Here is a 26,488-nt window from a genome sequence, read left to right as displayed (position 1 = left end):
CAATGAATAAGTTGCAATACACAGTAAAGCTTTGTCGCTAAGAAAGTATTGCAAGCTTCAGCTCTCCCAAATATCGAAAGTCGATAGGGAACAAATGTCTGGGCCTGTCGTTCAAGCTTAGGGACGCGTTCCTTCCAGTAATGCGCACTGAATCTATATGCTTGCAATGGTACACCGAGGTATGTTGGAGCAGTTCTTGTCCAATTAATCCCTGCAAAGTGGTTCGGTTTTTTTCTTTATTGAATGAAATTATCACCAGTAAAGTACACAGAACATACTTCATCAGAAGTCAAGCAAACACACACAAGCGTCAAGAACGGGAATCCACTTCGGAACGGGGTCAAAAGTCTTGACAACACTGATTGAGCTACGACGGTCCTTGGAAGTTGTTGGCAAACATGCCTTAAAGAGGCTTGATGTCGGGAAAGCAATCGCAATATTACGACTTATAAAGCGTTTTAAAACAGCGAACGACTAACCAGTCGTCGAATAATGCGAATAGCGTAATGAGTGGATCATCCGATTCTCCAATCTATTAAAAAAGCTTGTTCTTGTTCTCTTAACTGTGGCACATACCCACTTTAGCCATCATTCGTCACCGCTGTCAACCACTGCATGAACAATTGGCACAAAATAACTTGCAAGTGTTTAGCGGATACGACCCTTCTCAGAAGATTGACGAAAAATAGCATATCTAATGCCGGCCTACTGCCCAAAAAATTATTAATAATGCCCTAGTGGATATCAAGCGAGTGTGCTTGCAGTAGATACCCAATGAGTGTTTTGAAAGGCTATGAAAGGCCACTCTTCTAGTTTTTGCTTTGACTATGCTGCGCCTTCCGCGAAGGTCTTTCGTTTTTTTTTTGTTTTTCAAACAATAATGATTATAATGGTCGATACAGACCACTTGAGTGCAATGGTCTACATTGAAGGCCCACCAATGAATTCCAAATGAGGCGCAGGGAAAGAATCGCTGCGTTATTTCAAGGAGGGACATAGAAAATCTAGCGTATTTGTAGAGCAGTCTTGTCAAATCACTCCAACAGCCTTTTTCGGCCACAAAACAACCGCCCAAGCAAACGTGCACCTACCGGTTCGAGCCCATAAAAGGGTGGTTTCTGAAACATTTTACAGTATAGAGCGAAGTGTGCCAGTCACATTGAGGGATCCAGCAATCGAACGCCTTGAATATATCCGCCGGGTACACCACAATGGTGTCGGCCAACTTCACCCCATCGCGCAACTTCTTGCAAATGTCTTCACAGGACTGGGTGAGCTCAAAGGCTACGGGTACGTAATAAAACTCCAGCTTGGCACCACGTGTGAGATTGTAGCGGCACGAGGAATTTTAGTGGCCAAGGAGGACAAGAACAGAGCCGAAACTCAGCGTGTAGAGGATGAAATCGCCATAATAATGGTAACGAAGCCTACAGAAAGGTCCAGCCACATGGTGGCCGTTGTAATGAGACAAACCACAAATTTACCTGGATCGAACATTTCTCAATTAACACATATTCCATGAAAACAACCCATGCCAACGTTAGAGGATGTTGCTTTTAGGCTGGCTGGTGCAAGATACTTTCCACGGAAGCCGTAAAAAAGTAAAAGCCGAAATTTCCTGTCTCTCATTTTCCATTAGCAGCCATTGGCATGTACATTCAGCACTGTCTGACAGGAAAAAGTTGCTACGTTATACTCGCTGGGCGTAACCTTTTCTGTTTTAGAAAGGTTTAGCGAGCGTTGGGCCACTGTGCCAGGAACACAGTGAACTAGCATATACCACGAACTCGAGGTGGTTAAAGGTGAGAATTTCGAAAAGTTAATTCGAGCGCGAAAACTTGACACGATCACTCACACACGCACACACCCATGCATCAAACACACACATCGCCCACTTCCAACTGATTTATTCATAGCTCGAAGCCCCGCCGCGGTGTTCTAGTGGCTAAGGTACTCGACTGCTGACCCGCAGGTCGCGGGTTCGATTCCCGGCTGCGGCGGCTGCATTTCCGATGAAGGCGGAAATGTTGTAGGCCCATGTGCTCAGATTTGGGTGCATGTTAAAGAACCCCAGGTGGTCGAAATTTCCGGAGCCCTCCACTACGGCGTCTCTCATAATCAGATGGTGGTTTTGGGACGTTAAACCCCACAAATCAATCAATTCATAGCTCGAAGGCTTTAATATATACAGGACACATTGTGCGCACACACACCATAGAAGGCCAACAGCATACATTATCAAACGTACAGTTAATCAATGTCATAGCCTCAGAGCGATAAACTGAAGTTTGCTTGGTAACAACAAAAGTGAAGGGGCGCTTACACAGTGATCTTTATTTTTTTTCAATGAAAAAGGCCTCTAACACTTCACTGCAGTTTTATTTGCGCTTCTGCCTACAATCTTCGTCTCAGAAAATCGTACGTCACAACCTCACGAGATGACACGCCCAACCAGGTGCGCATACTTGTGACCTCTTTTTGTTAATTTTTGGGCGTGTTTCCTCAATCGGTCATTAATACACCGTTCGGTTTGGCCAATCTTCACTTTTCCGCAGAATAAGGGTATGGAGTACAGAACCTCCATGGAACACTTAACAAAGGCCCTCTCATGTTCCTTCTGGCAGCCGCGCTTCTTCCTATCGCACACACGTTGGCACAGTCTTCTGATTTTTTCTGGTGCGGAAAACACCATCGGTATGCCGTGCCTGGACATGACTTTCTTGAGGTTGTGCGAGACCTTATGGATATATGGCACAACTTGTGGCCTAATCCTTCAGGGCTGGGTAGCAGTCAACGCTTCCCGTGTTCCACGTTTAAACTTCTCCAGAAGTGATTCAGCAACGGCCGTAATGACCGATCGAGGCAACCGAGCAGCCTATAGCCGGCTCACGTGATTGAGGAAACTAAGTTTCATGCTGTGTGGGCACGACCTCTTTAGCGCTGATTCCAAGCAAAGAGACGCAACCCTCTCTTCACAATCTTTGAGTAGGCAGAATCGTACGGCAACAGCTGCTTCTCAACACGAGGATGATAAGACCAGCAAAGATACTCATCGTTCCACGTGAGGCTTAAGTCTAAAAACTTCAGACAAGCTTCTTGAGGCAATTAAACGGTAAAGGAAAGTCCTCGTCCTAGTCTTATAAAACGTTCAAGATAAAATAAAGAAATAAAATAAAATAAAATTTAAAGGTGGGAAGTACACCTGAAGCGCAAGCCGTAAGAAAGTGTGCGTGTGCCACCTCTCGTTTAGTCCTTGGAATGTCCGATGGACTACCCAAATAAGAATGTTTGCTGACGATTGCATACTATACAAAAATGTACAGTCACCGAGCGACCAGGCTGAACTTAAACTTAACTTACACAGAATTAAAAACTTGTGCGATCAGTGGCAAATGCAGCTTAACCCAACAAAAACTGTTTTTATGTCCATTTCTAGACAAAAGAACATTCTTAGTTATCCGTACTGTATTAACAGTCACGAACTTGCTCAGGCTAAGCAATATAAATACCTAGGTCTCATATTTACACCCGACTTGCGTTGGAATCTTCATTTTGAGGAACTTTGTTCCAAAGCTAACAAGGTGTTATGGGGCCCGAGACGTAACCTCCACTGTACCTCTCCCGAAGTTAAAACTTTGGCTTATAAAAATTTGCTAAGACCCATAATCGAATATGCTAAAGTAGTGTAGGATCCCTATACCCAAACTAACTGTTTGAAACTTGAGAAAATACAGCGACATAGTTCCAGGTTTATATTTATAAATACCGTCGTTTCCATTCACCTACCGAATAATGCAAACTTGCAAAGCTCTTACCTCTACAAAAACGCACCGAATATGAAAGGCTGAAATTCCTTTTTATAATACTTCATAATCACGTTAAAATAACCTACGACAGGTACTTTGAAATCAAAACACAAGAAACGTCAAGACGCAGACACAGTATGTACATACCGCCCCCCAAAGTTCATAATTACTGTATCAGGTACAGCTTCTTCCCCAGGGCGATTCAGCAGTGGAATTCGTTACCAGATTCGGTTGTGAAAATCAAATCGCTTATTGACTTTTTAGAAGCAATACAACATATAGTGCACTCTGATACTATGCGCTAAGATTGTGAATATGGGTGAATAACGTGCTTTGTAACTAGGCTATGATATTTATTATGTGTTTTATTGTGCGCAAATTATGATGTGTATTTCGGCAGTGATGCTCTCTTTCTTATTTATCACTTACTTCTTTGTTTATACTATATCTTTAGCCATTATGATATACTTGTATGTGCACTAAAATGATGTGTTCCATTAGTGAAGGTTCTTTTTCTTATGTTTCTGTTATGCACATTTCTGTTTTATATGAGTAAACTCCACTACTGTAATAGCCCGCAAAAGGTTGACAGTATCAATAAATGAAATGAAGTGAAATGGATGGCGGTGCTTCTATATGGGGAATATATGACAAAAAGTTGCGAGATAGTGGTACTTGGAGTTTTGAATAGATGGACGAACGGACACACAGACAGATGTACAGACGGATGCACAGATGGCTACATGAACGGACGCAGGGGCGGATGCAAGGACGAACGCAGGGAAGGACGCACTGATGGACGTGTGGACGCACGGACAGACGCACGGACAGACGCACGCATGGACGGGCGGATGGACGCATGGACGAATGGAAGCAAGAACGAATGGACGGACGCATGCTTCGCCCTAATCTCCATCATTCACCTCGTGGATATGCTGTCATTGTTTTCAACCCTAGGAGGATACTTTATTAAAAAAAATTGCCCGCAGCTTCCCTCGGGAGAACACTGAGGAGGATGCGGAGCATATAATTGGTTAACGGGGTCGTCAAAGAAGAGAGCGATGGGAACCTTGTTTTCACCCGGGGCGACGTGCAAGCTGTACGTGTTGTCCACGAGTTTGCTAGCGTCTTCATCGCTCACCACCATTTCGTCCGCCGCTTCTCCTTCACCACCGCCGACTCCCATGTCGTCGTACACCAACGTACGGCTGACGGCATTCAGGGCAATGGCAGCCTGCATGGGGTCGTCCAAGTCGATGATTTCGGGAAGAGCTTCGATTTCGTCGTCGTCATAGGTGCCTACTGCATCGTCATCGTCGAAACGTTCGAGTCGGCTCCAGTCTATGTAAACGTTGAGGTGTTTGTACAGCGGAGTGTTTTCCAAGTGTTTGAGCCAAGCGTGTATGTTGCTGCGCTTGACCAAACCGTGCTTATACGTCGACTTGCTCACCAATTTTCGTTTGATGTGAACGTCGATGGCCGCGTCGTCGGGGATGTTGCGAGGCAAGCACCTAACGACAGTGGGAACTTGGATGGGAACGTTCACGATCTGGCCCTTCATTCCGTACTGTCCGTTGCCGTGAGTCAAGCGTCGTATACTCATGAACGGGAGTCGAGGAGCGATGAGTCGTTCTTCAACCGCGTTCAACTCGGGTAGATGTTCGGGTCGGGGCGGGTAGCGGTAGCCGTAACTCACGCTAGCCGAGGGAACTCGACCGGCAATCAACGACTGCTTGCACGTAGCACACACGACGTAGTCGGCATAGCCGGTGCCCTTTCCAAACGTATCGCAAAGAACCGACAACGCTTTGGAGTTGTTCTGAATGTTGCCGATCCGAGTTAAGTTGTTATCGAACAAAAGACGATCACACACCTTGCAGGTGTGGCCGAAGCTTCGGTCGAGGAAGTCGCACTTGAAGCGAGCGTTGGGCGTGGCATACTGCTTGGCGCGCCACGCCGCTACCTCGGCGCGCTTGCGCTCGCGGGCAGCATCGGGATCGGCCTCTCGTCGCCGACGCTTGCACTCGGCTTCCCGTTTTCGAAAGTCCGGGTCCTCTTGTCGACGCTTACGTTTCAAAGCAGCCGAATCTGGTGCTGCTGCTCGACGCTGACGTCTCTCAGCGGCTTCACGTTCTCTAAGTTGAGAATCTTCCGCTCGACGCCGACGTTTACGTTCGGCGTCGCGAGCTCTTCTCCGCGCTGCCTTGTCTTCGGACGACGACTTGGTTGCGGTTCCGCCAACACTTTGGCCGGCGCTGGTCGAAGGGACGTCGATCATTGCGACCTCGGACGTCGACGCGCCGTACAAACCAACCGACGAGCGGCAACTGAGCGAGCGAGCACCGACCTTGAGTATATATACAGCGCGACGGCGCATGCACTGTCAGCTGTCGAATGTTCGAGATGGGGGAGAAGCACAACGGCGCATGCGCGCGCGTCAGCTGCCGATGTTCTCGAAGCGCGACGGCGCATGCGCGCTACATTATACAGCTAGCGAATGTTCGTGAAGAGGAGAAGCGCACGCGGTGTGTAGAGGAGGAAGGGTGCACAGATGGTGGAGGAGTGAAGCGCGCGCGGTGTGTAGAGGAGGAAGGGATGCACAGATGGTGGAAGAAGGAGGAGGAAGCTTGCGGATGGCGCCGCACTACAAGCCTCGAGTATTAGATGCTCCGCATCTAAAAAGATTTCATGGGTTTCGAGATGGCCGTTTGTCTGCGGTGACCTCTTCTGCCCATGCGAAGACTGCTTTCTGCAGTTTTTCGTCGGGGAACCGTATTAAGGTCTCCCATGTCGTTTCGGAGGGAACTGGCAGAAGCTCTCTGGGTGGGGGAATGCCCTCGCATTCCCAGATGATGTGACTTTGATTTGCTATGCCATTTTTGTCGCAATTTTGCATGTTGAGTCAACCTCTCCACCTGTGAATATCGCTAAGCGGTGAGGAGTGGTCAGGCTGTTCGTTTGAATTCAGCGGAGGATAGTGGCCTGCGCTCTCGTGAGGTTGCTGTGCGGTATGGGATATAATCTCCTGTAATCTTTATACATATTTGTAAGTTCGTTATAGGAGGTCACTGCCTCTCGGGCCAGATTATGCACTTCCTCGTTACCGGGGTTTCCCGCTCACTCGGGAAACCCCGGAAGCGAGGAAGCGCGAAAAGTGGCCCGAGGATTAGCAAACCGGGTCGCGCTTTAAACCCTAGAAATCCTTTCATTTGTTTTCAGTCCCCATTGCTTATTTGTCCCGCTCACTCACAGAGGTGCCAATAAACTATGCACAAATCGAGAAAGAAATGCTGGCGGTTACGCATATTCGCGCGAAGTTTCATGACTGTTTATGGGCAGGCAGATCTGGTTGTAGAAACCCGACCACATGCCTTAATTAAAAATAACTAAAGAGGTGCTCAATCAGTGTCCCTACCGCTGGCAACGCATGAGGCTGGCTCTGTGGTGCGATCCCATGAAACTGGTCTATAAGCCAGGCAAAGAACTTTTAAATGCGAAGCATTTCTTAGCGAACTTCGGCGACATTGAGCGTATCTATCTATCTATCTATCTATCTATCTATCTATCTATCTAGCCGCCTATGACATTTAGCTCTCCCGACCATTTCGATAATTGTATCGACACCAAACTTGGTATGTCAAAACATGACTGTATGAATAACATATTTGACTAGTCATAACATGAAAACCATGACATGTGTGTCATGCATGTCATGATTTACATTTGTGGTCCTGCAGCTCTTGCGGTGGTCTCGTTCACATGACATGTTGCAAAACTGGTATCCTATGACGATTGTTTGGCGAACGCAAGCGTCAGACCCTAACATGAAAATCATGATATGCGTGTCATGTAAGAGCATGACTACATGCCACGCTCATGATGCGCTCAGGGCAGTTTCGCTAGCGTCATAGATACGAAATTTGGTATTACAGTACGCGAATAGTTGACGAAAGTATGTGACTGGTGCAAACATGATAAACATGAGACGCGTGTCATGTAACAACATTACTACATGCTGCGCTCATGATGCGCGCGCGGCCGTTTCGCTAGCTTCACATACGACAAATTTGGTATTACGTGACGCCAATAAATGACGAAGTTATGTGACTGGTGCAAACGTGATAATCATGAGATGCGTGTCATGTGAGAACATGACTAGAAGCCACAGTCAAGGCGCCAATACATTTCGAGGTGACGCGGTGCGCGTGCTCGCCGGCGTTCATTTCGTTGCGTCACGCCGGCGTTGCCCCCCAGGCACCATCCCTGCCGTACTCGCAGGCGTGTGCCGCACTGCGTTGCTTCGGTGGTGGTGGTGGTGAAAAACATTTAATAACCATTACATGGTTACAGAGAGGTGATTGGGTTGGGGCCTTATGGGCCTCCTACCCTCACAGCACTAGGTGGAACCCCTATTCCGGAGCTGCATTGGCAAGCAACTCCGCCCGCGCCCGTTGAACCAGGGCTTTTTGGGCCTTCAGGTCTTGACAGCCGAGCAGGACTGCCTCCCATTCCTCTCTCGTGGGATTGAGGTTGGGGGGGATAGACGGATTAGACTGACACGCCCAGACGATGTGAAAGGTGTCAGCCACCTCACCACAGAACTGGCACGTGCCATCAAAGGATGAATTGAAATGTTTTAGCACCGCCGGGCACGGTACAGTACTGGTAAACAGTTTTAAAAGGAGGCGCTCGTCAGCGCGATGCAGTCCCTTACAAGGGTGTAGATAGCGCCGGTGCTCCTCCTTGTAGTAATTGGTAATATATTTGAATGAAAGGGCCGAATTTTCTGAGCGCGAGTAGGCTTCCAAAGACAGGGAGATAGCCCGGGAAGAGAGTGCGCGGGCGGCCTGATCGGCCTGTTCGTTACCCCTGAGTCCTTAATGACCAGGTGCCCAAACCAGATTTCGCGGAGTTGGATTAACGTATCGGCAGCTAAGTTCCAGTATGCGCTGAGCAAGCGGTGAAGCCCACCCTAGCTGATGTTTCCGACAGGCCCCTCGTGAGTCGGTGATGATATGTTTAGAAGAGGGATAGGTGAGAGCCAGAACGATGGCAATCTCCTCCGCGTGCGTTGCTTCGGCGCATGCACATTTCAGTGCGTTCTGCGTCTCTCCATCACGAAAAGAGGCAGACGCAGTGTTGTCCGGGTAACGCATCAGCACGAAATGCAGGATGTCGCATTTCGCGCCGGTTGCCGTCAGGCTGCGCCGACGGACGCCTGTCGCACCGGTCGCGCCTTGCGTCAGACTATAGAGTGCTGGCGTTTTGCTAACGTAGCGTCGCTGTGCCCAGTGTGCGCGTGCGTCAACGCTACATTAGAGTATATTGGGTTCTTCATGATGCGCTCGCAGTCGTTTTGCTAGTTTCATATATAGCAAATTTGGTGTTACATGATGCCAATGGATGACCAAATATATTACTGGTGCAAAAATGATAATCCTGACACGCGGGTCATGTAAGAACATGACAATAAACCACGCTCATAGCGTGCTTCCTGCCGTTTTACTAGCTCCACATATACTAAATTCGGTATCACGTGGCGTGAATAGATTATGAATGTAAACGGACAGATTCAAACGTAATAATCATGACAAGGAAGTAATGTACGGCATCATTTACCTCCACCACATAACGTTGTGCTGATTTTAAAGTGACATATCAACCTTTCTCATTCGTGCTTCGCATATCATCGATTCCCACTGTACGTGGGATCTGCAATTTTTTTTTTTTTGCTGATGATTTCTCGCACCTACCGAGCAAAGTTTGCGTGCGCGAAGAAACTTCGCAGTTTAGAGTGAATGTGCTGTAATTTATTTTCGCCTTGGAACCCCGTCTAAAAAGTAATCTTGTGGCAACAAACCACGATACCATTCTTTCCAAGCGGCGGGAATATGCGCTTACCAGTTGCGTGATAACAAGCACGGGGTTCCAGACGCAAACCGCCCCTACTGGACATACCAGGAGGAGATACACGCCCAAGACGGGCTTCTTTTTCGCAGAAACAAGGTGGTGATACCGAGCACACTTCGCCTCCTAGGGCTTTTAGCGGGACGGCTTAGTGCTCTCTCATAGTTGAGTACGAAGTACTCGAAATCGTTAAACATTTTTTTCTAAACACACAATATTAGCTCTTTTCGAAGTCGCACAATTAGAATCCAATAAGATAAAGTCGCGGGCATGAAGCGTCATGTTCTGGCCCGGCCTGGCATGCGATATAGAGCCATTTTGCCGGAACTACAAAATGTGCCAGAAGCATCAGTCACGAAACACTAAGACGTCGCGTTTGAGCCATGAGGTTTCCAACTTGCACTGGGAAGCATGAGAAATAGAATTCTTGATTGATTGATTGATTTAATAATTGATTTTCATTATTTTATCACAGTATATTGTGACGAGGAGCGAAAGGAAAAGCCACTTTTTTGGCTCGAAGGAGTCCCTCGTTCTCGTACAAATAAATCAGCAAATGTTTAGGCACCTCCACAATGACATTAAGCCATTAAAACTTCTACTGTAGCATTCGAACACTTAACAGTGACATTCTTAGTGTGCATTTATATAAAGTCAAACATTTCAAGACGAACAGCCAAAGTTTCAAAAATCTATATGATTTAGACAATTTTGCATTGAAAATATTAGTTTGCTTATTGTTTTGATCATTCAATAAACGCGGAAGCCCATTACAAGCCATTTGACGACAGTAAGCAGTCCTACAATGTGTGCACACATATGTCTTGAGTACTAATTATTTTAAACGTTCTAAATAGTATTCCAAAAAATGCACCGTTGGTACATTCGTAACTATTCACAAAAATGTTTTTATTTTCATAATAGCCGCACGAGGTTCGATCTGTTGTAGTCCTGAAACAAAAGGCAGTAGTTTAACTAAGAGACGAAAAGGGCATTAAAAGTCAACAGTTTCACTGGTTTTGGAATTGGATAGCGATTTTGACTCATAATACAAGCTGTGACACCTAACTTCGGTAACACTACAATTACGTGCTCTTACCATTGTAGTTATTTTGAGAAATACACACCAAGTACCTTATTAGATTTAATGAGCTCTATATGTGATCCACGATAGACAAGGTTGCCTTTTTGAAAACCTTCTTCCCAAAAGAATCAAAAGCCATGACCTTCTTCGTTTGGTTTTTTTAACTGGTTATTGCCTCCCCACGTGATTATTTCTCCCAACACGAGATTAGCTCTGCGAAAAAGGTAGTCGCCTGACGGAGACGAAATAGAAATGCTGGTATGGTCAGCGTAAATTATCATTTTAACATCTCAAGCAGTGTAGACTATATACATTCTGTACAAAATAAATAAAAATCAAAGGTTAGAGAAGGTGGCCTGTGGCACTCGTGAGATTGCTTTCTTTCGGTCTCATACCATTTCGATCATGGAGAGAAACTGACGTCTTTCTGAAAATTTTTTAGTAGCCTAAGGGGAAGCCCACGAATGCCGTGGTGATCGAGTTTATGAAGCATTTTTTATTTATGTAGTCAAAGGCATGCGTAAATTGACGAAAATACCACGGAAGAGCCTTTTTTTTTATGTTTCTCCAGCACGTACTCCTTATAGTAATCTAGAAAAGAAGTTCTCTTCAGCGGTTTTTTTTTTAATTTATATTGACATTTTGTCAAGAAAAACGTGTTACAAAATTATTATAGTCAATTTTAATTATTTTTTCTCGATACATTTGGAACCTTTCGGCAATACTGACAGTTGTCTACACCTAGAAACACAAGTTCTATCTCCTTTTTTATACAATGCCACTACAGGATCAACTTGCAAACGCCTGTAGAAATACACAAGATAAACATATATGACAGCACCGAAGAACTCCTATCCATTACGTATTTGACAGGTCTTGCTTGCAGGTCATTTGTACTACGACTGATTTTAGGGCCCAGGAAAACTGGTCGAAAATTGTTCTACCGTTCCCTTAAATTTGTATTATTAGAACCTACACTTGCTTAAAATGCACGTGGTTTTGTATCAAAGTGCTGGTACAACAAATGGTCGCTAAACACATTTACCATATTATTGCCACTGATAGATTCCCCAGCAAGTGAAAATTCCATTACATCTTTTTCTTCTCGTTCCGTCTAATAAGGGAGTTCAATATGTTTCATTATGCATCTGTTTGTTTAAGGCAGGAAGAACACAGTTGAAAGTAACACAGTTCCGTGGTTTCTTTTTTCACTTATTTATCTGGGGCGTTTCTAAATCAACTAAATACATCAAGGTTCATTTCATGACGCGTGCACACAAATGTTCTTGATTAAACATTTTTTTGTGAAATCTCGGGTGGCATCCATGGTTTTCCAACACATTTTGCCTTTCTGTACGCTTGTGAAAAAAAATGCTTTTTGTACACTTGTGTGAAACTGCTCAGAAAACCATCGTAAGCAACGTTTGCATAAGTCAAATGATAAATGTGGTCCCAACGAACATTATTGACATCCGAATAAAAGGCATGCAGAGCTTTTTGTTAGACACACTGAAAATCAGGTGCAACACCAGTGTGCACTATAGCACTATTGGTGATATTACAACAGCATATTGGCCTGTTGTCTCTTAAAGGGTACGAAAGAACGCTTGTTGCTACCAAATACATCTTATAATTTTTAATAAACAAATCTATGATAGTCTGCGAGAACATGGTTGCCCTCGTAGGAACGTTTGCAGTGTTTAATACAGTTGTGGCTTGAAAGCACATTCTCAATCTCAAAGTTTCTTTTACGGGAGACGACAGTTTGCCAGTATTGTCAAGTTCTAACCCGTATTTTTGGTATTAAGAAATTTTGCCACACCACTGCTAATCGGTGTTGGCACGCAGAACGTTTTTTGGTTCATGAATTGCCGCTGAATATGTACAGTGGTGACAGGCCACCAGTTAACAGCAGAGAATTCAAAGATTTTTTCACATGGGCTCGGCATCGATCGTAAAGTAGACGAGGACATCCCTTCTCGCACCCACAAGTCACCTAATGCCGGAAACTGTGCCCAGGTGCGTCATCCATAACCACATCTAGAAAACCCGCCAACGCAAGAGTATCTACTACAACCACCACTCCAGGAATCTGACACTCCTGTCACCTGGCCAGAGGGTGACCACATAGAATACCCACGAAAAGGCCGGGACACTGGCAGTTTTTCTAAAGCCAGCTGAGACGCCACACTCCGTGGTGGTGGGAACGGAAGAGGGCCAGCAGCCAGCAAATTAGACGCCCTCGCGAGCATCGACGAGGCACACCTACACGTCCCGAAGAGACTCCTCGCGAGACGTTTGAATGACTAGACGACGCCCAGCCCACTCAAGAGCTAAATAAAGGCCACGCCGAGAGCCCTGCCACTATGCATAACCAGAAAGACCTGTGCAATTATTTGCTTCCCTAATAAAATATAAATGTAGCATGGCGGAGTCACTCTGGCGCCACCATCATCCTCGTCGTTTAAACCATAATAAGCATTGTTCATCATCGGACTGCCAGACCGCTTACACTTGCCTAGCCTTGCACTTATTATAACCCGTGAAAATATAGAGTACTATTCAGATTTGCGTATTTATCTTGCGAGATTGTTTTCGCTAACTTATAAATACATGAATAACATTTATTTCATTATATTCTGTTTTGTTTTCCAGACTAAACGATGCGGTGAAAGGACACCAGCAATTTCAGGAGGCTTATAAATGCAACGTCACTGCCGACACATGCAAACTCTTGCCTGCGAATTTCGGAAGCCCAAAGAAAGGATAGCTTTCAGTTTTGCTGCATGTGATTGCGAACATTCATTACCAATTACAATTCCATCCCTGCATCCAACGCAAATTCTACCTGTTACAGGTGCTACTACGTACAAGTAGGAAGCATGTACTTGTCCAAACTATTTTATTAAAAATGCGCAATGGCCGAGCGTACACCACGTGTTGGAATCACATTTTTTGTGTCTATATAACCCACAAATGGAACAGTTATTTTCGTCATGCAGGCTCCGATTGTTGCAGGAGATCAAGCTTTTTGTGAATAACTGGAACCAAAATATGGTGTTCTTAGTGAAAGTGAAAATGTGACAGGGTCTCCAAGAAACGTTAACGGTTGACCTGTAATCATAGTCCTGTGCAGAAGGGCACAGCTGGAACGCAGTCACGTGCGCAAAGTAAAGAAAAATCTGATCCCACAGAGAGGTAACATTCTTTACAGAGACTGCATTTTTATTTCCCACCTTTACTCAATTGTTACCGTTCCGCTTTTCTGTAGCATATTAAAACAAGCTTCGGATGGCAGTTATAGATATCCCAATAAGCAATTCTTCGGTACTCAAAAGAGTGTAGGAAAAACAAACATTGACGCCAGGTAAAGCCAACAAAAAATAATGTATTGCTCAATGTGAAAAAATACACATTAAAAAGTGTGGAAGACTATGCGAGTGGAAACAGTGCTCTTAATTCCCTCTTTTTCAAAGTGCATGCACCGTGTCACCTGAAGGGCTGCACCATTAGACACTCAGTCATCGCCATGTTTTTTATTATCCCCGCATGGCTCAATAGAAAAGTAGTAGTGGGAGTAGTTCTCGTTCGAATTTGGCAGATTCAGAGTAGCCTGCAAACAGTAGTCAACGATTCACGTTTGTCGCATGTTATCAATTAAGTAACACCAATAAGCCTTGGAATCGGCAGCAATAGTTCAAGCGCATTTTGAAGAATCAGTTTCTTACGTGCAGTTGGTTTTTACACACATTTCTGCATTTAACTTACATTGCTTTTTACTGAAGGAACAGCCTAACGTCCACAAGACAGACACCCTTCAGCTATGCCCAGTCCACAGTACTTATACAACTGTTATTCTAAATGCGAATGCATTTCTTAATCGGGCTATGTCAGCATCCGGTGGTGTCCGCGCGCCGTCCAGTGTTATCTCTCCACTCTCACTTCCTCTTCCATAACATCTTTCTACCCAAAACGAGGGAACCATAAAGTGGATGGGGAGGAGCCCTAATGGCAAAAGCAAAAACAAAGATACTCTACACTGAGTGCTCTTCCAGTCATCGTGCAAGACGTGGAACTGCTTGGAAAGTTACGATGCAGTGGCCATGGAATGTTCGGGTCTTGACTTCGCCTATACTTGAAAAAGAAATTACAGAAACTGACATGCAAGAAGCCGATCAAGGAGCTGGCGCTGAGGAGGAAATTGCAAGAATTCACAATCTCGCTTCAGAACAGATGCTCGACTCTTCTCGAGGAAATCAGCATTAGCATTGACGAAGTGTATGACAATCTAGGGAGTATCATTACGGAGTGCGCAGTAAAAGTTAGAGGTACGGTAGTTAGACAGGACTGTGGCAAGCTGTCCCAGGAGATAAGAGTCTTATTAAGAAGCGTAAAAGGATGAAAGACACAAACGAAACAGGCAAAATGGAACTGGCAGAGCTTTCAAAGTTGAATAATAAATGTAAGATGTCCGATGTAAGAAGGTACAACATGCAGAGAAGTGAACACGTTCTAAAGAATGGAAGAAGTGTCAAAACGGTGGAAATAAAAACTTGGGATATGCAAAGCAGTTGAATGCACTAAGGGACAATAAAGGCAAAGTAACTACTAATATGAAAAGGATAGTTAAAATATGAGAGGTGTTTTTCAGAGATCTGTACAGTAGCAGAGACAACGAAGACCATAGTGTAAGAGCTAGCGAGAACCCAGATGACTTGCTACCAGTAATGACACAAGAAATCAATGACGCCTTGAAGGTAATGCCAAGAGGCAGTCTACTGGTGAGGATCAGGTGACATTAGATCTGCTGGATGTCGGAAAACAGGTTGTGTTCGAAAAACTAGCCACCCTGTGTACTAAGTATTTCCTGATAGTGAGGGTACCAGAAGCTTGGTAGAATGAACGTCATCTTAATCCATACGAAAAAAGGCGACAAGGAATTGAAGAAGTGCAGGTCCAACAACTTTCTCTCCGTCGTATACTATATACAAGGGCAATAGCTAACTTAAATAGGCCACCATTACAATTTAACTCAAATGATCAATCAGAATTTCCAACCGGGTACTTAACAATCGGCCACATTGCTACTATCAATGAGGTTATTGAGAAATGCCCTGAATACACCCAACCACCACACATAGCCTTCATACGTGACGACAAAGCACTTAATTCAGTAGAGATATCAGCAGTCGTGGAGAGACTGCGAAATCAGGATGTCGATGAAGCCTATATAGCTATCTTGTAGGAAAGATAGAGCAGATGAACTGCATCCGTAGCGCTTCGTAAAGAAAGCGATTGTATACCAATAAATAAGGATGTAAGACAAATGAATACGATCTCCATAATGCTATTTAACGCGTGCTTAAAGAAGGTTTTCAGAGGCCTAGAATGGGAAGAGTGAGGTATAAGAGTTAATGGAGAGTACCTTAGTAACCTGCGCTTCGCCGATGACCTCGCACTGCTGAGTGACTCGGGACAAATTGCAAACTCATGATTGCTGATTTAGACAAGAAGAGCAGAAACGTAGTTCTTAAAGTTATCGAGCAGAAAACGAAACTAATGTGCGACAACCTCGGAAGAGAACAGAGCTTCGATAAAAGGAGCAATTCACTTGAAGTGCAAACTCAAAGTGGTAGTAACTACGAAGCCGAACCACGAAATTGAATTGACTAGAAGATTCATAATGGGATGGAGCATACTCGGCAAACATTTCGAAATTTCACAGGTAACTTGCCATTATTCTCCAAGAGAAAGATATATAACAACTGCATTTTACTGATGCTTATCTACACAGCAGTAACCTGGTGCATTACAAAAAGAGTTCAGCTCAAGGGGAGGACGACGCAGCGAGTAATGGAAAGGAAGATAATAGGTGTAACTCTAAGGAATGGGAGCAGGAGGAGGAGGGCAGGAAAGAAAGAACAAGGGAGTTAGCCCCCCATCCTGTTAATGACATTATACTCGAAATCAAGAAAAAGAAATATTCTAGGGCAGGCCACGTAGCGCGAAGGCAAGCTAACCGCTGGACGTCAAGGATTCCATACTGGATCCCGAGAGAAGGACACTGGGTAAGGGTAAGACAGAAAGGTGGGCTGATGAAATCAGGGTGTTCGCGGGTATAAAGTGGCAGCAGCAAGCACCGGACTGGCAGAACATGTGAGAACCATTTGTCCGGCAGTGATCGTTGTCAAGCTAATGACGCTAATGACAAATCGGCATATTTAGGCAAAATATCTTATAAGGGTACTTGCTTTGGCGAGTTCGTAACTATTTATTGTTACCTGTTTGCACACTGTTTAAAAGACTGTCTTTTCACCAGTGAGCAGTAACGTAACAAGAATTAGGAAGAAGCGATGCCCAGATTCACTCTCTTTGAAACGACGCTAATAAGGCGACTGCAACCTGTGTAGGTAAAAATTTTGTGGGTAGACTCGACATCGTATTCTAGCCGCCGATATTTTTTGCCTTCTAGTGTAGCACTATACAGTTTTGAATGATAATTAAGGTGCAAAAACTCGCATGGTTAGAGAGTTGACTGAGCGAAGCTATTCGACGTGGCAGACTGCATTGAAAGATATGTGGGGTTTACGTCCCCAAATCACTGAATGATTTCGAGAGACGCCATGTAGTGGAGGGCTTCTAATATTTCGACCACCTGGGCTTCTTTAACGTGCTCCTAAATCTGAGAACATGGGTTTAAGCCTTTCCGCCTCCATAGGAAATGCAGCCACCTCAGCTGGGATTCTATCCCGCGATCTGCGAGTCTGCAGCTGAGTATATTAGCCACTAGGCAACTGCGGTAGGCCCATGGCAGGCTTTTCCAATGGCGCCACAGAGATGAACGCAAGCGTTGACAGCATGAATTTCATACGCTAAGGAGCGATGCTACGGCGCGTTCATCCGTATATTATTCAAGTTTACACCTTTGCGCTTTCCTACTCAAATGAAGCGAATAAGAAGTATATGTACTGGGACAAGAGGAAAAGCCCTTCTCAAGTATTTGAGAAATTTCGTGCCGTTATGCTAGGACTGATGGTGAAATAATTTTGTGCCTTGCAGTACGCTGTTGAACTATTTTTTGCCGTCTTTTTTTTAGTGCAATAACATGTGGACTTCGTGAAGTCTACTGGTTCTTTATTCAGCGATGAACAAGGACCAGTTGTGATATCTGCCAGATCATACGGCGTTCATGGCGTTCCGTCCAGGAAATTAACGGCCCTTACTGCGACAATGAGGAGACGGATGTCTACTCATCGACACGTGAGTGGCATCTGACGATGACTACGAACTTGTAACGAGCTGAAAAATGGAAAGATGTACCATCAGGGCTTCTTCATCCCCCAAAACATCGAATGAACGAGTGCCGCGAAGGCCCGAGGCTAACGCCATTATTTCGCTCCTGCTGAGCCCCATGGCAACACGAAGTGCCTCAATGGAAATCTGTTGGGGTGCTGCTTGAGCGACTAGACCCGAATTAAATTATCAACCACAGAGTGCACCCGCGTAATAACGTCACTGCAATTGATGCGTTGCATATTGCCGCACTAATCGTAATACGCAACGTCACAGAGCTGTGTGGAATTATTGTCTGCTTCCTACATCCCCATGGGCTCCAAGATCGTTAGTGCTGTCACCTAAGAAGTGATGCTTAAATTCCCAGCTCCGACGAGAGTGACCTAGTCAGTCAGGTCAGCAAGGGAAGTTAGTATCATCCCCAAGGTTGCTCGTTTCGGTACCTCATGCTGCGTCAAAATAGATTCCAGGGGCATCTATCTACCTAAGCAAGTAAAGGTTGGTCACTTCTTACATCCTGTAAAACCTTTTGTGCCGTAGCCGCTGAATCATCCCGATGACGTGAAGCTAGGTCACGTGAGAAGCGTAAGCGAAGGCAATGAGTATATGTTCTCGCTGCGCTGAAACCCATCCAGCGGACAGTTGTAAAGCCGATGCTCTGAAGTGCGCGAATCGCAATGGATCTCCTGAAGCTTCCTCAAAACATTTCCCAAAATGAAAGGAGCGATAGCTGTTTTGAGAGAAATGGCAGGAGGCCGCACATTGTATCGCAAGGCCGCCGTAAGTGTCAGAGAGCGGCGGCTTGGGCACATAAGTTCGTAAGAAAATGCCAGTGCTGAATCCGCAGCGACCAGTTGACGCCCTGCTTCACCGCCTATTTGTGCAACCAAATTGGGCCCTGCTGGTATGAAGCAAATTATAACGAAAAGCATAAATTCTGCGGATTCACATTGGCCCACATTGTGAAAACTGCAGCCCCATGAATCCGCCACGATTGGTACAAACAAGATCATCGTGGACGCAACGGATGTAGTTTGCCTCCGTTGCCAAAGTGACGGTGACATGTAGACTAACATCGTGCTTCTCCAGGACTGAACCCTTTGTCTCCGGCTGACAATTCACCAGAAAAAGACAAATCAATCTTGATAGTTTTTCAATCACTGTTAGACTTACTTTGTGTGTTAGTTGGCAGTTTGGGGTCCCCACACATGGAGGCTGTACAAAAGGTACTCGATGTTCTACGCCCAGTACTTGCAAGGCTTCAGTAGGCACCATGAACCGACAAGCTGCAGTGAAACATGACACGCCTAAAGTCCAGCGACGACTGCTATTGCACCAATCAGTTAGCTTAAGCTTATGTGGTTTTCTTTAGTATCTCTTATTTCTATCCCTATCTTTCGACCTCCACATTCTTCACAGATTGAAGAACCAGTTGCCATTGCTATCGTCGTTCCTAAATGTGACAAATGGTCTTCCAAAATATAATCTAAATGTTTTAGGGGCAAATGTTTGCAACTTCTGGGGAAATATGTCGTACAATTCTATTTTATTTTTCTCTGCAGACCCATTTAAGGAAAGTACTCCGCTCAAGTATCCTTCTTAGATTTCCAATAGTTTCTTGCCAAACTTACTTGTTGAAGCAGTAACTTTCGCCAGTGAGGTTAAAAGGAATGTCGGTTGAATTATAAAATTATATTATTATAAATTATATGGACACTTCCTCAGAGGCGATGTTCAGATATTTTGTCATGTGGGCTCTGTTATGATGTGAAATCAAGTGAAGAAAGAAGGCAGGAGCACTTCTCTGTTTGAAATATTATTTACGACAAATTATAGTAGTTAGAGGCATGAGTGTAAGAAATGGCTTTCTAAAAGAACCAGTGCACGATGTTTTAGGCAGGTGTACCAGAAAACAACACGCAGTCAAAGTGTGATGTCGGTTGAATATATGTGCAATAAATTAGTAGTAGTAGTAGTAATAGACTTTTATTCAGCCACAATTTACAGGCCGAGCATTTCGACCGCCTGTGCGACCAGTCGACGCTGTTCTTCCTCTTCGGCGCCGATCCAGTCGAGCCAGGAGTTGATGGAAAGAAATGGGGGAGGGTAATAGCCGGATTGCTGAGCAGTTGGGCAATAAAACAGGCAGTGTGTCAGGTCGGCATATGGGGAGGGGCAATTAGGACAGCAGGGGTAAACCTATATTTAAAAAGGAAAAGGCAAAAGGGAGTTATCAGGAAATTCAATTGGATGTGCCGTAGAGTTCGAGCCTCGAGTGCAGTGAGTTATGGATGAGGGAGAGGGTAAAGACGCTTGTCTAGCCGGAGCTGCAGATATGCCTCCTTGATAGTGTGACGCAAGAAGATCTGCCCATCGTTATTTGCGGAGCTCTGACTGTCTTCTGAAGGTGTAGGCAAGGTAACGATCGGTGCGTGGTGAAATATATCGCGGGCAAGCTGATGAGCTAGCTCATTGCCGTTAATACCTGAATGCACAGGAAACCAGCGGAGGAAGATAGTGGAGGGTTTAAGAGCAGAGGCCGCTCGCTCGACCTCCTGTTGAAGAGCAGGGGGCAACGTGTTGTTCTGTATGTGACGGATGGCGGCGTGAGAGTCGGAGTAAATCACGTACTCGGGGAGAAAAGGGAAGGAGGAAAATGACTGCATGGCGTAGACCTCGGAAAGGACCTCGAGCGAACGTACTTTTGGCGGGTGCAAGTATGGCCCGCTGGTGTGCGTGTCCGGTGCCGAAAGGTGTGGATGGTAGGTAACGTAGCCACACGAGCCGCCAAGAACCACGTATGAAGCATCCGTGTAGGCGACTCCCTGTGTAGAGAGAGAAGAGAATAATGTTGTACTGCCGCATGACGCCAGCCCGCGTGAAGAACGGGTGACATATTGAATGGAAGGGGAAGAATGCGAAGGTTAGAAGCAGCGGTGCTAGCGGCAGAAGGCAAGGTGGGAACGGAAACGGGAATGTAAGGGATACCGGCTTGGACCAATAGCCATTGACCTTGACGAGTGAGCGGAAGACGGGCAATCTGAGAGTCTTGGTGCAGAGAAATAGGAGAACGTAATGGATGAAAGAGGCCTCTGGCAAAGAGCTTAGTGGTAGAGGTAGGGACAGGGAGGTTTAGAGCTGCCTTGTAGAGGCCTAATAGAGCATTTTGGAGTATGTTGAGTTACGTTTGGGTGAATTGAACGTGGGGTACAAAGTACAAGAACTTGTTAAGAGTGAGCGCATGTGCAACCCGGCACGCATGAGTCTCGTGGAGGACAACGCGGCGCAGGAGGTGAGTCACCGAGTTGCAAGTCCTCACAGCGTGATGTAGGACCTGCGTGTTCTGTGTTGCGTGCAAAGGGAAGCCAAGAAATTTGCATTGCTGAACAGGGGGATGAAAGAGCTAGAAATATGTAGGCAGATTAGGGTGTTGTGGCAGTGCTAGTACGCAGACCGGTTTAGCAAAAGTAGTTCACATTTCTCCGTTGCGGGAGACAGGCCAGAAGTAGCGAGAAAGGAAGCGATTAGGTCCAGACCACGTTGCAAAGTATCCTTCACGTGGTCGGGACATCCAGACGTACACCAGAGAGTGATGTCGTCTGCATCAAAAATATGGTGGAGGTCAGGTATTTGGGGCAGTTCGGAGGCAAGGGAGGCCATAGCCATATTAAATAGAGTATGAGATACTACGACACCTTGAGGAGTGCCGCGGGTGAGGGAGTGTGGGTTAGACAAATGAGTATTGATTTTAAAGCGAGCAACTAGATTGTAAAGACAAGATTGGATGTAAGAATACATGCGGGAGCTACATGACAGGGAGGAGAGCTGAGCGAGTACGTGGTCATGACTCACGCCATCGAATGCCTTCCGTACATCGACGGTTACAAGAGCAAGGATCTGACTACGATAAGGTGTAAGAAAAGTATGCTGAAGAACAAGGAACATGTCCTGCGCGCATGGGTGGCGTCAGAAACCAATAAGAGAAGGAGGTAAAAAACTCTTTCACCTCAATAAAATCAGACAGTCGTGTCAAGGCAATTCGCTTAAGAGTCTTGCCAACGCATGACGTCAAAGAGATAGGGCGAAGGTTAGAGTGAGATGGAGGTTTGCCCGGCTTCGGAATCATGCAAATTAGGGATGATGTCCAAGAGCTTGGAAGGCAGCCGCTGTTTCACGCTTCGTTGAATGTGTGTAAGAGAAATTCCTTCGCGTTGTTTGGGAGATTACGTAGTGTAGTGTACGTTATCTCATCCTTACCGGGAGCCGAGCGGGTAGATTGAGTGGCTAAGGCAGCTTCCAGCTCCCTGAGCATGAATGGGTGGTCAAGGTCTGGGTTAGCTTCGCCACAGTAATCTGGGTAGCAAGGTGTGAGAGGGGTGTGGGAGATTGAGATTTTAAATTCTCGAAAACATCAGATGGAGTCCCTTGTGTGAGAGCTTTAGCTAGGGTGGGAGCGACGACAGGCTTGTTACATAAGAGAGACCTAAACAGAGATCATGTAGAGCGCGAGTGCAGTGCGGATTCAAGGCGTTTTCCAACGAGAGTGCTCGAGGGAAGTGCCGTAAGCGATAATTTCAGCCCGCAAAGCATCAATTCTGGAGGGAAGTTGGATGTTGTGTGGCTGGGAGCGGAGGGAGCATTTCAAACGTTGATGACTTTGCCATAAACGGAGGAAGTGATGATCAAGGTTAGAAATGGGGAGTTGAAAACGAGAGCGGCGACTACAGGATGTCATTGCTGCGGAGAACAGCGACGTCCAGTCGTCGTAAGTTTTAAGTGAGTCAGACAAAAGGTTATTACGGAATGCTTCCCAGTCAGTCTGAGCGACTCGTTGTTAACGCCTCTTGTGGGAAAGAGGGGTGGTGATGTGTATGGGAAAGTGATCACTGAAAAGGTTTTCAGCGGACACCTGCCAGTAAAAACGAAGAGAACTCAATAAATAATAATGAGAAAATGAAGATCTTAACCAGAAGGCTTGCTGCTGAGACTACAAAGCATCCCCCCGCATGCGCCCGTTTAACTACCATATTTTCTATATGCAGACTCCGATGGACTTGTTCAATGCGAGTGACCCCTAAATACCTAAGAGATTTCAGTTGCTGTATAGCATCCTCCCGATAAACCAATAATTGTAACAGGGACGCTTAGTGGGAAAACTACGATTGCGCTTTTTGTAATATGCATGCGAACATTCATACAGTGCATGCATATCTAGAGCTGTAGCAGAAAATGCGATGATGTCGGCGTATACATACACGCACGTTTGTTATATAAGAATAGAGCACTTTAAAGTATTAAAAAGTAATGGCGACAATACTTAGCTGTGTATGGGACATCTGGTTTTTCTATACCTTACAGAACAAGAACAAGATTGACAGGAATGAAATTCTCTGCCATTTAATGAGAAATATACCTGTGTGACGAAGTAATGAGGTAAAACTTCTTTTCAAGCGATTTTATTACTTGGAAATATTACATGCCGTCATAAGTTTTTTGGTTATTCAGGGTAACATAAGCAGCCAATTTGGTAATATAATGAGCAAGTCATATTCAACTTTACTAGTTAAATGGGTTCACCATATTGAAAATCTATGCCGGATGGCAACTTGGCATGTGCTCAAAATCATGCTACTATTGAACTGTCTGGCATCCTTTTAATTAATTTTACCAGATTTCATGTGATCGATGTAGGCCTGTTGTTATGTAATGTAAACACTGCGCTTTATTTTTTTAATACAGGAACTATTTTTGCAAGTCTCGAATCAGGTGGATTCCATGAATTTAAAATTCTTGCAAGTTGCCTGCTCGATAATTTTCATTACCGATTTATTAATGCCATCAGTACCTCGTGCCAGTATTCGGCAAGTTGTTTAATGCTTGAGGCAGTTCAGAAGCACTGAATAATGTTGTCGTCACTTCCTAAGTCTTTGTGCAAAACTCTTAAGATTGAAAGTAAACAAAGGGCGTCTTTCAGCAGTGCATCAAACACGTTCAAATTAGATTAGCCCTATTTTCAACCGTTTTGCAGTACTTTTTAATACTAATTCTCTTGGCGCAACTGCTCAATCTGACAGCATTTTGCCATATCAAAATATTTTATCTCAAGGCTAATACAGCTGTGTGGCCTATGTATTCATCAACAAATGAATGAATGAATGAATAGAATCATTTATTCTTGTGGCTCTACCTTCAACTTCAACCTTGGCCAATACCCACTAGTGGGTCTGTGTCTAGCAACTGTGAAATCATCATTCGCAATCACTGCTCGTGTGACGTGCAAGAACGCACTCTTGGCTCTAATCTGCCGGCGCTAGACTTCAATTGCTGCCTCTCTTCGCTTCTTGATCGAACGGGACGTGCCAGAACTTTCAACGCTATGAGTAAGTTGAACGCCTTTTACAGAGCACGATTTAATTACATCCCTGGCCTTACATTCATGCATTGAGCTACGCAACATCTCGTATTCTGGTGAGATTGGTTATCTGACTACTTGAAGGACTATATACACTGTCTGGTACCTTGTCTACTGCCTAGCTTTATAAAATATAGTTGTCGCCTTTTATTTTGAATGCCAATTGTTTACGTCAACGCAAAGTTATAGGGAAAGTCATAAAAATATTCGAGCTTCGCCTTTTATGCATGAAATGCTTTTAGCTACCAGTGTCAGCAACCCGCAAGTGATCATAAGCGGCCACTTTTCAGAAATAGTGCCACGCTGTGCGATGCAAGGAGCGTTCATGCAGCATGGAGCCACCTTTGGAAGCAGCGTACAACCACGCAAGTGGCATGGAAAGTGGCGCAGATAGTGCTTCACTGATACGAGACTCCCAACGAGTTTACGTTCACTTTGATTATTTGAGACTTTGTAGCAGTGTTTCAGCTTAGGTTAGTATGTGCAGCATTCTAAAGTATTTGAGCGGAGTGTATGAAACGAACGAAAAACGACAAGAGTAAATTCGAAAATCTTTTGTTGCCGTTTGCCTTTTATGCTTTTCGCTGATTGCAGCTACATTAGAAAGGTCGTTAAATTTCCAAGACTGCATCCTGTTCTTTCCGCATAACTCTGAGTGGCATCAAGTTCATTCACTCCGCTTAAGAGTAATCAATTCTTTCTCACACAATTCCTCTTTAACGATAATCATTCCTTGCTGTCAATGTAGAGCACGCTATTTTTTCATGCCTATCTGTAGATACTTTCTTTTTATTGTGTAAGCCTAATCGACAACTCACCCTATTTGCGTCTAGGCAGCCTACATTTGTCGCAAACCATCTCGGCGAAATGTCTAATCTCAATAGAAAGGGACTTTCTCTCTCGTACCAGTAGGGGGCCGGCATGTTCATAGCTCAGCAGCTCTGTAAACGGATTTGGTCTTTGCGGCATATGTACAAAAAAGCTAACTTTGACTACAGTTGTAACGCTGTGTGCATTATCCTGGTATTACGTGACTTGAAATTTTTTAGAACGAAATAAACTTTTGTGCAGCAACAATGACGAAAGGCCCCGTGCGGGCCTTCAGTGGACTCTCGAAAAAACTGCCAGCAGTGAAGGAAACATGCACCCCATCTAGAGATCATCGGCATGGTCGGAGTGAAACGCTGAAACTTGTGATCGTTTCGGCTACTGAACATAGCTTACCGAATAAGCATGCCCAGTCCGGTGTAAAACTTGCATCATGTGTAAGAAAAAAAATCACTTTGACTCATGCTGGAGAAGTGTATGGTTCATGAAGTTAGCTCTCCAAGGTCCGGTATTAGGCATCACAGAACACAAGGGTCAGAAGAAAGATACACTGACAATGTGTGGTGATTGAGTTTAGGAACTACGATATTGGATTGCGAGAGTGTAATTGTGGAGTACACACACACACCTTAAGGTGGATACAGCGGCACAGGCCAGCATACTATCTAAGACCCACTTTCACAAGGTGTGTTCCGGTAAATGCACAGTCGGATCATGCGGCACAGTGTTGCCTGAGAACGTAAGTGCCAGACCCTTTGCGGTACATGTTCAACGCTATTTATTGCCCTGGCGGAACCAGCTCAAACTGTGCAGAACCTTGTGTGCTTCTGAGCCTGAATAATATATTTAAGGTTAATGCAATAATGTCAGCCTCAAATACGATTTTGAGCGAAGTAACTGCCTCTGTCTTGTTTGCTCACGCATTCTGAACATAGTAAACTGGGTCATTTTAGATGGAGGCTGATCGCGATATATATTTTTTTTCGAAAGTAATGGCTTTCTGTCACCGTTGTCTCGTCTCGACTGAAAGGGATCAACATTGGTTGCGTATTTGGTGACGGGATGACTACATGCCCTCCCATAGTAAGGTATCCAGGGCTCTAAATCACTAACCACTTTTCCTAAACACGTTCTGAGCTCCCCATGGTGTCTGCAGCA

At 45.0% G+C, this 26,488-nt stretch overlaps 3 protein-coding genes across 3 annotated transcripts in view; 2 read left to right on the top strand and 1 right to left on the bottom strand.

Annotated features, from left to right (window-relative positions):
- The window catches only part of LOC142761740 (neprilysin-2-like), a 34,706-nt gene extending 21,057 nt beyond the window's left edge, over positions 1 to 13,649 (top strand). The window contains exon 13 of the mRNA XM_075872295.1: positions 13,453 to 13,649. The gene's annotated coding sequence lies outside the window, so the exon portion shown is untranslated. The remainder of the gene's footprint in view (positions 1 to 13,452) is intronic.
- Positions 1 to 26,488, top strand: part of LOC119187311 (uncharacterized) — a 293,285-nt gene that overhangs the window by 204,542 nt on the left and 62,255 nt on the right. The window lies entirely within an intron of this gene.
- On the bottom strand, positions 589 to 25,425 carry LOC142769176 (uncharacterized). The gene is made up of 4 exons (XM_075872161.1): positions 25,409 to 25,425; positions 5,809 to 6,061; positions 4,887 to 5,748; positions 589 to 611 (listed from the first exon to the last, which is right to left on the bottom strand). The coding sequence occupies exons 1-4, from the start codon at positions 25,423 to 25,425 to the stop codon at positions 589 to 591; spliced, it is 1,155 nt and encodes a 384-aa protein (XP_075728276.1).

This window comes from Rhipicephalus microplus, chromosome 8, assembly GCF_043290135.1.
Source record: "Rhipicephalus microplus isolate Deutch F79 chromosome 8, USDA_Rmic, whole genome shotgun sequence".
Classification (NCBI taxonomy): domain Eukaryota; kingdom Metazoa; phylum Arthropoda; class Arachnida; order Ixodida; family Ixodidae; genus Rhipicephalus; species Rhipicephalus microplus.
The sequence above is the reverse complement of the archived record's forward strand: the minus strand, read 5'-3'. Positions and strand labels throughout refer to the sequence as shown.